Source organism: Antedon bifida, chromosome 4 (genome assembly GCF_963402885.1).
Source record: "Antedon bifida chromosome 4, ecAntBifi1.1, whole genome shotgun sequence".
Lineage (NCBI taxonomy): Eukaryota > Metazoa > Echinodermata > Crinoidea > Comatulida > Antedonidae > Antedon > Antedon bifida.
Window position 1 is genome coordinate 25,444,574 of NC_136229.1, and position 12,999 is coordinate 25,457,572.

Here is a 12,999-nt window from a genome sequence, read left to right on the forward strand (position 1 = left end):
AATTTAATCTTGAGTGACATGCTTCATTTGATATTGATCTTCAACACCATTGATATACATAAATAATACGTGTAATTGCCTATACTTTCAAATTGATAGATACACTTAATTTACCTTCCCATAAACGTTTTATTTATTTCTGTATGTATTTTTCTTTTAAGTTTCAATGTATTTATATTATAATATATCTAAATATAACATATTTTGTGCATTTTGTTGATATTTTGGGCATTTTGTATATATTATGGGCATTTTGTTGATATTTTGGGCATTTTGGTGTACTTATGGTACTTATGGTACAACATTTCTCCCTTGGCATAAGTGGTTACTATTATCATAGTTGTGTGATTATTATTATGTGGTTATCGCACATATTTTTAAAAACTCATTATGTATTGAGGTAACATGCCCAGCATGTCAATTATGATAGTAAAAATCGACCCATTTATTAAAAAAAAATAAAGACATGCGCAGGATCACATATCTCAATACACATTTTAAACAGTCGATATATGGCAATTTTTCGAAAAATCCCTGTACTAAAGTACAGTAAAATTTGCGAAGAAAAGCCTCAACCAAATCATTTTTGAAATGATATTATTATTATGCGCAGAATCACATGTTGTGGTCTGCGCATGTTACCTCCATACATATTTTAAACTGTCGATAATTGGCCCTTTTTAGAAAAAAAATCCCTGTACTATAGACCATTTATGTCAAAAAATAAAAAGGTCGAAATTTGGCCATTAACATACTGTTATTATGCGATAATATTGCCATATATGCTCATATATTGCATTATAATCATCTTATAGACGTATAGTAACCATTTATGTCAAAAATAAAAAGGTAGAAATTTGGTCATTTTTCGAAAAAAATCCCTGTACTATAGTACAGGGATTTTTCCAAAAAAGGGCCAAAATACGCACTTTTTAAAATACTATTATTATGCAATAGTATTGCTATATATGCGTATATATTGCGTATTATATAACACCTAAATAAATTCCTGTCATTTGATTGGACGATTGTGGGTCACATGGCGTGCAATAGTACGCACTATTAAACGATCGTTTAATAGTACTTTTTTAAACATTTTGTGTACGAAAAAAAAAAACGTTTCGCGGATGAAAAAAAATTTAGAATACAAAAATTACATTGAAATACAACAGCGCCACCTGTCGTCCTGCCTCTGTTTGTAAACACCACCGCGAGATATGCAAAAGCAGCAGATTTTTGTGTACGATTTGGAGATATATGTACTAATTTCATTCAAAAAGGCATTTAAATTAGCTTTAGATCGTTTTTAGGATTTTGATTACTTAATGGGGACATCCCTACAAGACGTGGAATCGTTGTAAAAACCATAATTAGTCAAGATAAGTTCCAATTGTCTGTCGAAGTTTTGCCTTTCAGCCAATCTAGCCTAGTACTACTACACTAGGTCTAGCCTAGCTAGGCCTGTTAGTATTAGGCTAGGCCTAGCCTAGGCGTTTTAGCCTTGCTAAGCATAGGATTATTTGGTTGTTTGTTGACATAATTAACACTAAAGTAGGTGTGTTTATAAAATCCATATAAATATAACATTAACATTTAATATTATAATATTACTGTTTTAATCAATCTGAATGAAATGTAGGCCTCTTGGCTAGGGCTACCTTATATTTGATTCAAATGACAGGAATCTATTTAGATGTTATATAAAACAAATAATGAATGTTTAATATTCGTGTAATGGTACAAATAATGGCATTTGGTGAATGATGAAAGGTTACATCAACTCGGCGTTGCCTCGTTGATATAACCTTTCATCATTCACCTCATGCCATTATTTGTACCATTACACTCATAAACATTCATTATTTGTATAATAATCATCTTATAGACGTATAGTAACCATTTATGTCAAAAAATAAAAAGGTAGAAATTTGGCCATTTTTCCAAAAAAGGGCCAAAATACGCACTTTTTAAAATACTGTTATTATGCGATAATATTGCCATATATGCGCATATATTGTATTATAATCATCTTATAGACGTACAGTATAGTAACCATTTAATGTATGTCAAAAAATAAAAAGGTAGAAATTTGGCCATTTTTTGAAAAAATCCCTGTACTATAGTACAGGGATTTTTCCCAAAAAAAGGCCAAAATACGCACTTTTTAAACTTACTATTATTATGCAATGATATTGCTATATATGCGCATATATTGCGTAATAATCATCTTATAGACATAATTATAGTAACCATTTATGTCAAAAATAAAAAGGTCGAAATTTGGCCATATTTCGAAAAAATCCCATGAATTTTTTCCAAAAACGGCCAAAATACGTACTTTTTTAAAATGCTGTTATTGTGCAATAATATTGCTATATATACGCATATATTGCATTATAATGATCTTATAGACGTATATTACTTTTGTCAACTTTATACGCAATCTAACATTACATTTAAATTGAACTTTTCCAAGTTTTCTTTAAAACAGCAGCGAGACAAACAAGACATTAATGAGAGTGAATTCTTATTTAATATTCATTAAGTTGTCACCTTCATCGTATTTCAATTCATTAATTATTCATTAGCCTTCTTGCGGGTTCCTCATCAATATTGTTATTTTAGTTAGGCGATCTTGTATTTGCTGATAGTGCGCTGCTTATTTGGGAATTAAACTATTATGTTAATTAATTTGCGTAGATCACCATCGTTCATTGTATTCAATTTGGGATTTTAAAATCCTACTTAACAGGTACAATCAACAGAACATGGTCCGGTTGCCGGTCCTACAGAGAAACGTACTGCTATTTAAACTGAGGTAATTTCGACTCTCTCTTGGGAGACATGGATTGATTAACAATAACACGACTGCTGTAAATGAAGTCAATTTATTGAAAAATGTATGCAATTTAGTTTTAATGAATTTAAAAATTAATAATGTATTGTTATTGGAAACTGTTAGCGTAAATATAACATGCCTACACACAGAGTGAAATTGAAATTATAATTCCATGAAGAGAACTATCGAGACATAATAACGGTAACAATTATCGGTAACTAATGAATGTTTAATACAAATTATTAACACAAATATTGTGTATATTTTATTTCAACTTAAAGTAACGATCTGCACGATCGAAAACAAACCTGTAGTCGATCTCTGCGCTGTCTATAACTGCTACTCTGCAGCCAAAATCAGAGCGCCGCCATTCTATGACCTAGATTTCGAAATTTGATTCAAAATGGAAGAGAAGGATTAATTTAATAAATGTAAGTGTGTTATAATACCAAAATAATGAAAGATTTGTATTCGTTGAATGGCGCCTGGAAATAGAATAGTATTTAAGAAATATTAACTAAAGAACACTATGGTAACAATCAATCTGTATACTTTAAGAATAATATTATATAAATTTCAAACTGGTATTGTAAATTAACTTATTATACATGATATATACATGTGAGACCAAACATGACCCGCAAAGATTGGTATAGAATCAGTGTGAAATTATAATAACACAAACAAAATGTAGTCATATATGCAAGAGTGAAAATAGTGGTATCACCGACTTATTTAAGCTCGGACTCATAGATGACATCAGAAAACCAGGGCTTTCTGTGGAACAGACCAAAGAATTAGAATGTAGAAAACTTCAGAGCCATTACATTTATCTGGCAATGTTGTTGCAAAATGTTTAAATATCGTAAGGATTCAAACGGAATACTTTGTTTTTTTAGTATTGAATTTCGAAAGTGTTTTACACAAGAAGAAATATACATTTTATGATTTCGAACTATTTGTGTAGGATGATTCATGCTTCTGATAATACTATAGAAAAAGTACACAATCGGATACCATCTTACAATCTCAGTAAAAAAAAAAAGAAAACAAAAAAACTGTTGCACACCCTGTCATCATATCACTAAAGAGCACTATCCATCTATTTAAAGGCCACGCTAATGGTCTATTAATTTAATTAATTTGAGTTTTTAATTTTATGAGTATGAGGTTGTTTTTTTCTCCGTGTTATGTTAAAACAAGGCAAGCTGTTACAACGCCACCAACGATGAATACGATTACAATCACTGTTATGACGGCTATAAGACCGGCAGACAATTTTTTGACAGACGACATTTTTGTTTCTTTAACTGAAAATAAAAATATTATGAATACATTAATATATTACCAAGGCTTTCAAATATTTGATGATGCAGTAATATTTACTATAACTATTCTAGTACAGTTATATAAGCAGAAAGTCATTTTCATATATCATTTCTGATCATGGGCAGATTGGGATTAACTCATTTGCGTAACAAAAGCAGACGCCGCAAGACGCAAACATCGACTGAAAGACTCGAATCAAACTACCTTTTTATCCATGATAAAAGTCACACATCTATGTAAATATTGCATTACTGTCTAGGGTTAATGTAGATCGTACCAACCGTAATGTGACCAAGAGGGCGTACATAAATAATACACAATATCAGCGTTTAACTGCAAAATATGTATTTAACGTCAAAGCAAAACTGACCTGTTTTACAAACAGACGATCGTTTCAGAGAACATTCAATATCGTTCCATTTTCCATTGATTGATAACATTTCAACACAATTTTGACCATAATTCGTTGAAGTTGACATCATCACTGAGTTAGATGTTCGTATCATTGACGTTATTCCTCCATTGTTTGGTTCACCAATGTTCCAGTCTTTAGGATTATAAATAAAATAGGAAAATGTGAATGAAATGTTGGAAATGGTAAAGGTGAATGAAGATGACTGACGATATATTGGTGTCATCTTCAATAACATCATCACCTTTATCAACATAATTTTCATCAACATCATCTTCATAATATCAACATCTTCTTCATCAACTCCATTACCACCATCTTCATCAACATCATCTTCATCAACATCATCTTCATCAACATCTTTTTCATCACCATCATTTTCATAAACATCATTTTCATCACCATCATCTTCATCAACATCATCTTCACCAACATACAGTAACTAACATCAGCATACCTTTCATCAGCATCATCTACATCAGTATAATCTTTAAAAACATCATCTTAATCAACATCATCTTCATCATCAACAAAAAACGCATCAACATCATCTTAATATATTTATTTATATTTATTTCTTATACTAGCAATATTAATAACAATTGTAGTACACAATAAATAGAAAAGCTGTATATCACTCTTGACGAAATACGAAATAGATCAGCTAGATTTTCACATCATTAACGATGATAGCAGTTATTGAACAATGATGATGTTATGTTAATTCTATATCAAAATAAAATAAAGAAACTTGCTGTAAAATGTGCTGTTATTTAAACCTAACCACGACCAAGTGCCTTCTTTTGTGACGTCACTCAGTCCAATCCAAGCAGCAGAATATCCACCATGGTTGGTTTCCAAATAATCTCTAAGAAACTCATTTTCATGTTCTGATGCGATTTGAGCCAAACTTGCGCCCTTTTTCTGACAAGTTTTCCTTGCTTCTTCCCATGTGCGAGGCTTAGGGTCTACGTAATAACACGACGAGCCCAACAATCGCCATGATACTGGACACGGAGCTGGAAAAAAAATATTGCTTCGATATAAGCATACTGGCAAAATGTTTTAGGTCTAGTAAAAAACTCACTCGTTGATTCTTCATAAGTATTTCTTTTTTTTGTGTTACGGTGATTCTAAATTAAATTTTAAAATACGTTTTTGTTAGTTAAAACCTTCTATACATGCATTATAACTATGGCGCGCAGTGGCCGTCAATATTTTTCAGAAAGCATGTATGTACAACCACTGTGCAAATAGTCTGTAGAAATAAAATGACTTAAAACTTACACTGAAGATCAGTACAAATCACTCCAACGTGTCCCTTGTGTTTACAACCTACGCCAGCAGTAGGTTGGTCAAGTGCACAATCATTAATGACGTGTTCGTTTCCTGTGCACATCATTTCACAGATCTGAGCGGGATCATTGCTGTTGCCGTATTCTGAATGTGAGAAAGCATCAGTTGCTGAATGATAGCCTAGCTGATGGCAGACTGCACTAGCGTCTTCTAATGTCCATTCGCCGTCTGCAACAGGTCCCCATTTATTTTTGTAATACACCTCGACCCGGCCTTCATTTTCCAATTCACCACCAACTAATCTAACTAAAAAATCTGAATTAAAAACAATTATTTGTAAATTAATTGTAATTACAATTATTATGTCTTCAGTTAGGAAACTGCATGGCTAGAAACGTTATTCTAGAAAATGTAACAGTAAACTTATCACGCTAATAGTCGGACAATGTTCAGTTCTCGATCAAAATATTGGTGTTTTGTAAATAGTGTGATAAAGGCCTATTTACAGAACGTAAAGTCACATACATTTGGTTTCTTTCCCAAGCAAGGGAGTTATACGTCACAGTTCGTAAGCTTAAAGCGTAAAAGCTATCTTTTAATTCAAACCTTGTTCGTGAAACTGACAAATCCGACCGGAGTAGCCTCCTGGGCATATGCAGTAGGTAAATTCTCTGTCACTCTCACATACTCCACCGTTCAAACAATTTGAGTGGCTGCACTTTATCTCTGAAAAATAAATAAAAGTCAAAAACAGTAAAACCTCCCTAGTCAGTAATGTAATCTAAAGAAGGCGATCATATCTAGGTAGCCAACAAGTGTATATTTAATTTGATGGGAAAACAAGATTCTTTCTTTCCACACAGTGGATTAGGAGAGGCGTCAACCTACATCCACCTATCTTTGTTAAGCTAGGCCATACCTCGTTCACATCTTTTGCCAGTAAATCCAGACGGACACGTGCAGATGAAACCGTTCACCAAATTATTACATCTTCCTCCGTTTCTACATGGACGCTGTGCACATCCATTTGTTACCAGACCTGAAGCTGTAAAAATAAATAATGCACTATTAGAGTGACTGTTTACACGGCACTTATTCTCAATTTCCATCATTGCTCTACCTTAAGCCTGTTTTCCTGTCGACGTTATTCGACGCTATCGTCGTTGATCGTTAACAGTTCAACGACGATCGTTTGAAAACGATCAAGTTGAAATGATAACGATAGCGAGTACCCTTTCCTGTAAATCGTTAACATTTCAATGTTTACGTAGAAGATTGCCGATTATTGTTAACGATAGCATCGAATAACGTCGACAGGAAAACAGGCTTTAAGTTCACATTCAGATGAATTTATTAACTTTCTAAATGTTTGTATGTAGAGAATACGAGAATCACCCTATGTTTTTAAATTCTCTTCGTTACAAACTCACAGTCGCTCCTCACTTCACTTCAGTAACATATTCATTTTTACGTAAGTAATGCCTATCGGTAAGCTAATTTAGGTTTATTAGTAAGCTATGTTAGACCTATTAGTTGAGGCGTGTCCATGGCTATATTTACCCGTTTCACAGTTAAATCCAGTATACCCATGATGGCAATGACACGTATATCCTTGTCTTTGTTCAATGCACCTTCCGCCGTTCATACACGGAAACCTGTGACATTGTGATCTCACTATGATGTATAAAAAATGCATTGATATAAATATCATATATTGTTGTATTAGTTAGCTTATTCAGTACGGATGGTCACTTTAAGCTCCCGTATATCTCTAATCGATATGCAATGTGGTAACAACAACTGTATTCTATTCGTTAGTTATCATGCTATTAAATTATACATAAAACCGCTTTCCCTAAGTGAATATTTTCGTGCGAATCGACCTTTATTTTTACTACAAGGAGCTAATATTATCTTTAATTCCAATTTGATCACGTGTCAGCTGAATTGTTTGATTTGAATGACGAATGCTCATGAATGCATGAGAAATCATTTCCTATAAGCTCTGAATTGGTACACTTTTTTCGCATAGCAAAAACTGTTCGAAATACCACTTTCGATTCGCCTAAATACATGTTTTTACGCGCACACAATCAAAGTACATTAATATAATTATTGAGTAAAATTATTAAATTATTAAAAAAAATTATATATGTTTAGATATTCACTTAATATTAATGTGTTTTAAAAGTACGTCAATCGTAATCACACGTACCTGAATACTGGGAACAGGTACGTCCGTGAAAACCCCTTGCACATGCGCACCGGAATCCGCCTTGTACATCTATGCATCGACCTCCGTTTCTGCACGGCATAGACATACACCCGCTGGCCTGCAGTACCGCTGTCAAAATGAAAAGAATCGGTCAATATTTATGAATCCATGATGAACCATCTACCTATTGTTTCTAATAAACGCCCCGGGGGCGTTGAATTTTAAAAAAAAAAGGGGGGGGGGGCGTTTATTGGAGGTAAATGTTAACACCCAAAATTACCTAAACAGGCTGCCTTAAAACAGTTAAAAAGTTATTTGTTGAAAAATAAGTTAATGTGCAAGCTATATCTAGGCCATATCCCGTTTGCTAGTTATTTTAACAGCAATTAGTCCATCGCTAGTGGGTGAAATAAATATATTTCCCTTTAATACCAATCAAAGGCTCCTCATATGGACTGGATATACATGCAATTCTATTTGAGCACTCATTACAATATGGAAATATCTCAGAGGGGGCGTTTATTAGGGGCGGGGCGTTTATTAGAAACAATACGAAACACTTTCCTCTGATCGAACTAACGTAAGGCCATTTGGACAGATTCATAATTATATGAATAGAATGGATACATAGGTCTACTGTACATAGGCCTACATCATGATAATGGCCTTATCCGCCAATCGCCACTTAAATACTCAATATTTCACTTAATTCATTATTTAAGTAGACCGGTATTCACTTAGATAGGTACATTTTTAAATGGTGTGCTTCCTAGCCTAAGTGTTATTGGTGATTAACATCCTACACGCATACTACATTGTCTACCTATGATACGGTTGCTGCCAGAGGAAAATCAAGCCATCTAACATTAAAGACCTACATTTTAAAAATAGCGAGCGCAACCGCCATGCACAGATAATTTTATATAGCTGTTGTATTTGATTTACCGTATTCACACAATGGTCCGTTAAACGCGAATCCGCATTCACACGTAAATGTGTTGGCACCATCAATGCATCTTCCTTGGTTTTGACAAGGGAACGATCGACACTCATTGATATCTATATACAGCAATGTGTTAACATTTAATCAAACGTTAACAATCTCCAACATTAATATATTTTTTTTCGTTTTGATTTTGATTTACAGTACATTATACTTATCATATGCACGGACAAAACTTAAGTTAATGGTATAAAACTTCAACAAATTTAAACATTAAAATCAGAAAAGACGAGATATGTGCCTATAGATTCTTTAAACAAAGCAGTTACATAAACATTAGGCCTAGTAAAATGTTTACATTGTAAAAAAAAATAACAGTAATGACATTTTTTTAATTAGGTAAAATGAAATAAAAAAAATTATTGAAAAACATTAAAAAACTTGGTAATTGTTTCAAAAATGATTACTTATTTCACATAATGTTCCTGTAAAGCCACGATAACATGAACATGTAAAACCGTTGAATCGATCTCTACAGTGACCATTATTCTGACAGGGATCCGAATCACACTCATTTAACTCTAGAAAAAAATAAAAATACAAAGACTGAACCATTGTTTATATTCTAGTACATTCAATATCATTTAATGCCAAACACATATTTAAAAAACACGTGCCTGTCAGTGCCATCCAATAGAACAATTGAATGTACTACAGTTATAAATAACTCTTCTTTAAAAAAAAAAGGAATGCTCTGGTCATGCGCAGCAACTGGTACCTCGTATAGTTATTTTATAATGGTTAGGCATCTATCTTGTACATGCCAATGAAGTTTCTATGACATCATTGGTATAAACAACATTGTTCAGATGTTGTTGGTCTCTAAGTGATTTTTCATTTCTGTATCTTACCCACTGAGCATTCGCTTCCACCAAAACCAACCGGGCACTCGCATTCGTAGCCGTTGATATAGTCAACACATCGGGACATATAGCCATTATTTGTGCACGGTGACGATGCACATTCATCGATATCTAAATAAAATTAAATAAAAGAAAGACAAAGATAAATAAAAAAGAAGTATTTGTTAATTTTGTACCTTGATCTTCAAAGTGTAGGACTGGGTTACCGGATTGAAACCGGGACAGGATTTTCAAGATATCAGTGCACTTACCTATTTCGCAAACCGGTCCCATGAACCCCACTGCGCAGTCGCAAGTAATTGGTACATCCATCCACTCACAAGTAGCACCATTGAGACACGGTGAACTGTCACATGCAGAAGGGCTAGGTTGAGCTAAGGCGACAACAATGGTTTTAATGATTAATATACAAAATATGATAAATATGGTTTGGTACTTTGCTTGATAATGATGATATAACAAATAGTGAGATGATTATTGACAATCGTGATAATCTTGAAAATATTATTATGTTGAATTTTCTTGATTATATGATGTTGGCATTTTTTTGGAATTGACAAGAATGCGTCCATAATGGTAAACGATGAAGCAGATTATGATTCTGCGTAAAGAAGGTGTGTGTTACATATTTTAACAATATAAAGTAATATTGTAATACTATTATTTATAAAAAATTATTTTTTTCCTAAAGTTATTTTTCTTCATTGACTGATAATAAAACACGCCACCTAATGTCGAATAAAGAGCAACATTTAAAATACTTACACGTGGCCATCTGTCTAGCTTGTCGCCGCCTAAAATAGTCTGAAGATAGTAAGAGAAAATCATTCAATTATTTTCTATCACAGGAAATTAAAATGCAAAATGATAACTTGTAATAATTGAGAAAATACGTGAGAAAAACGGAAAAAAATAATTTTATTTTTACTTCTATTCGTCTGTGCTAATGTAGATTAAATTCTTCCTTAACATAATTCATTTCAACTTGTTTATTCAAGTGTTTCGTTTAAGCCAATGATATAAAGGCTTAATGTTGACACACCTACGTACATAGATACTCCCGTTCCGTGAGTATATCGCGTGCACGCAACCATTTTTACGCGTACACAATCAGTACCCCATTGCGTGAACTACCAGAAACGAGTGAACAATCAGCACCACTCGTAAACCTACAGTACCACGTACGCGTACATAACCAATGCCACATACCGATACTGTACACTGTTGCGCACTAGCATACACAACCCGTGGCCTACCACACTCACATCTACGGTACCGCGCGTACACAATCCGTACAACGTATACACTATGCGTACCGAACGCGCTTAATCCGGTAACGTAGATAACGCGTACAATGCTTTCATAACCCATATCATGCGTGTATAACCTGTATCATGCGTATAACCGTACGAAATCTGTACCGCGATATAGCTCTAGTCCGTTAGTCTTAGTGGTCCTGCTGTAGACATAGGATGATATGTATATCCAGAATAACGGGATAAATTAGTGAATGAGAGACTGTACATGTGAGATGATAAGCCGATGACTCCTAATATAACTGTTCCGTTTTCATCATCAGGATACAGTTATTTGATCTGTTTGAATATGATTTATAAATCTATTTAAATAACCACCCCCTGGGAAAGATTGTGTAATTGATGACAAACAATTGGATTTATTTGTACGTATCCAGACTTTAATATTACTGAATAATACTCAATAATAATTATACTGAGTACCGTAGTAATTATTGAAATTGAAGTTATTAGAGAAAATGGGAGATTCGAACGTATATTTTGCACCCGGGTTCAAATTGTATACGAAATTACTTCAGTCCAAATAATTGAATCAGTTCAAATAATTCAGTAACACAATAGGGAGGCAATGGGAAAATGACATAGCGAATTATATGATTTACATTAAAAATATAAAAACTATTATATAATTATAGGCCTACGCACTAAAGGCGAAAATCCATTGGTTGCATTTTTCTTACGGTTTAAATTCGCTTTAAACTTGGTCCGGTTCCCACTAGAACGCAACTCAAGGATGTAGACGCAACGCAAGCGAGTTTACCAATCACACGCGACGCGAATAATCCATCGCTGGAGATTGGTCAAATCACTTTGCGTTGCGTTACGTATTTGCGTTGCGTTCTAGTGGGAACCAACCTTTAAGCGTGATTCCCACTAGAACGCAACGCAGCAACGTATCGACGCAAAGTGCTGTATTGCGTAGGCGGAGGCAAACACAATTATTAGAAGGGCATTTGCTTACGTTGCGTCGTTTGCGTTACGTTACGTCGCTAGTGGGAACCAAGCTTTACAGCCGATCCTTTATTTTTATCCGTCTCTCTAGTTAAACTGTTCTTCGCATATGGCCTGGCAAAAATTGCCATTTAAAAAAAAATGAATACTTTAAGACGTATTGCAGAATCCATAGCAAATTGCAATCATTTGCATTGGTTTTCCCAGCAGTATGTATGCGCGTGGATTTATTTTGTGCACAAGAATTAATGCAACACACACAAAAACGGACAAAAACTAAAAATAATTTACTTACCATGTTTGTAGCCGTTATCTATAGTAGATCCCAAAACTTGTGCAGACCATGTTAAAACAGAAACTAAGGAAACTAGTATTAGGCGCATTTTGCGAGGTTTTAGCTTGTATCGTCGCGGGGAGGAATAGTGCTGTAATGGTTAAGAGGTAAACATTGTAGCAGCAACGTATGCAATTCGACGAAATTTCCTGCTAATAATCTGACTTCCGTCACAGTTATACATTGCATCCAAAAACTTATATTTAAAGGGGGATGTCATTCAAGTGCTATCAAGTGTGTACTAAAGATTGCCATTAATGCGATTGAATTTAATGTAAAAAATTACACAGTTAATGCAATGTCATTTTTTAGCCTTTTAAATTGCAATGCATCGTCGGTTAACAAACCACATACATTATTTTTCCTATTTTTGTACGTTGATACGTTTATGCGTATGGTAAAACATACAAATATAACGATGAATCATCAATTTGTTAGTAG

At 33.8% G+C, this 12,999-nt stretch overlaps 1 protein-coding gene across 1 annotated transcript; it reads right to left on the bottom strand.

Moving 5' to 3' along the window:
• Positions 1-2,872: 2,872 nt before the first annotated feature.
• On the bottom strand, positions 2,873-12,623 carry LOC144840690 (uncharacterized). The gene is made up of 14 exons (XM_078696646.1): positions 12,520-12,623; positions 10,723-10,761; positions 10,209-10,331; positions 9,946-10,068; positions 9,502-9,615; positions 9,037-9,150; positions 8,092-8,220; positions 7,437-7,550; positions 6,796-6,921; positions 6,483-6,602; positions 5,868-6,191; positions 5,336-5,599; positions 4,539-4,715; positions 2,873-4,149 (listed from the first exon to the last, which is right to left on the bottom strand). Exons 1-14 carry the CDS (start codon positions 12,605-12,607, stop codon positions 4,028-4,030), a joined length of 1,977 nt encoding a protein of 658 aa, XP_078552772.1. The 5' UTR covers positions 12,608-12,623; the 3' UTR covers positions 2,873-4,027.
• Positions 12,624-12,999: the final 376 nt, after the last annotated feature.

Bases quoted from the DNA above. Each gene is read 5' to 3' on its own strand.
- LOC144840690 (XM_078696646.1), bottom strand. From the start codon at position 12,607: ATGCGCCTAATACTAGTTTCCTTAGTTTCTGTTTTAACATGGTCTGCA. The intron at 8,221-9,036 runs GTAAATCAAATA...TCATTTTGACAG, and splicing joins CGGACCATTGTGTGAATACG to CGGTACTGCAGGCCAGCGGG. The intron at 5,600-5,867 runs GTAAGTTTTAAG...TTTTTTTTCCAG, and splicing joins GATTTGTACTGATCTTCAGT to CTCCGTGTCCAGTATCATGG.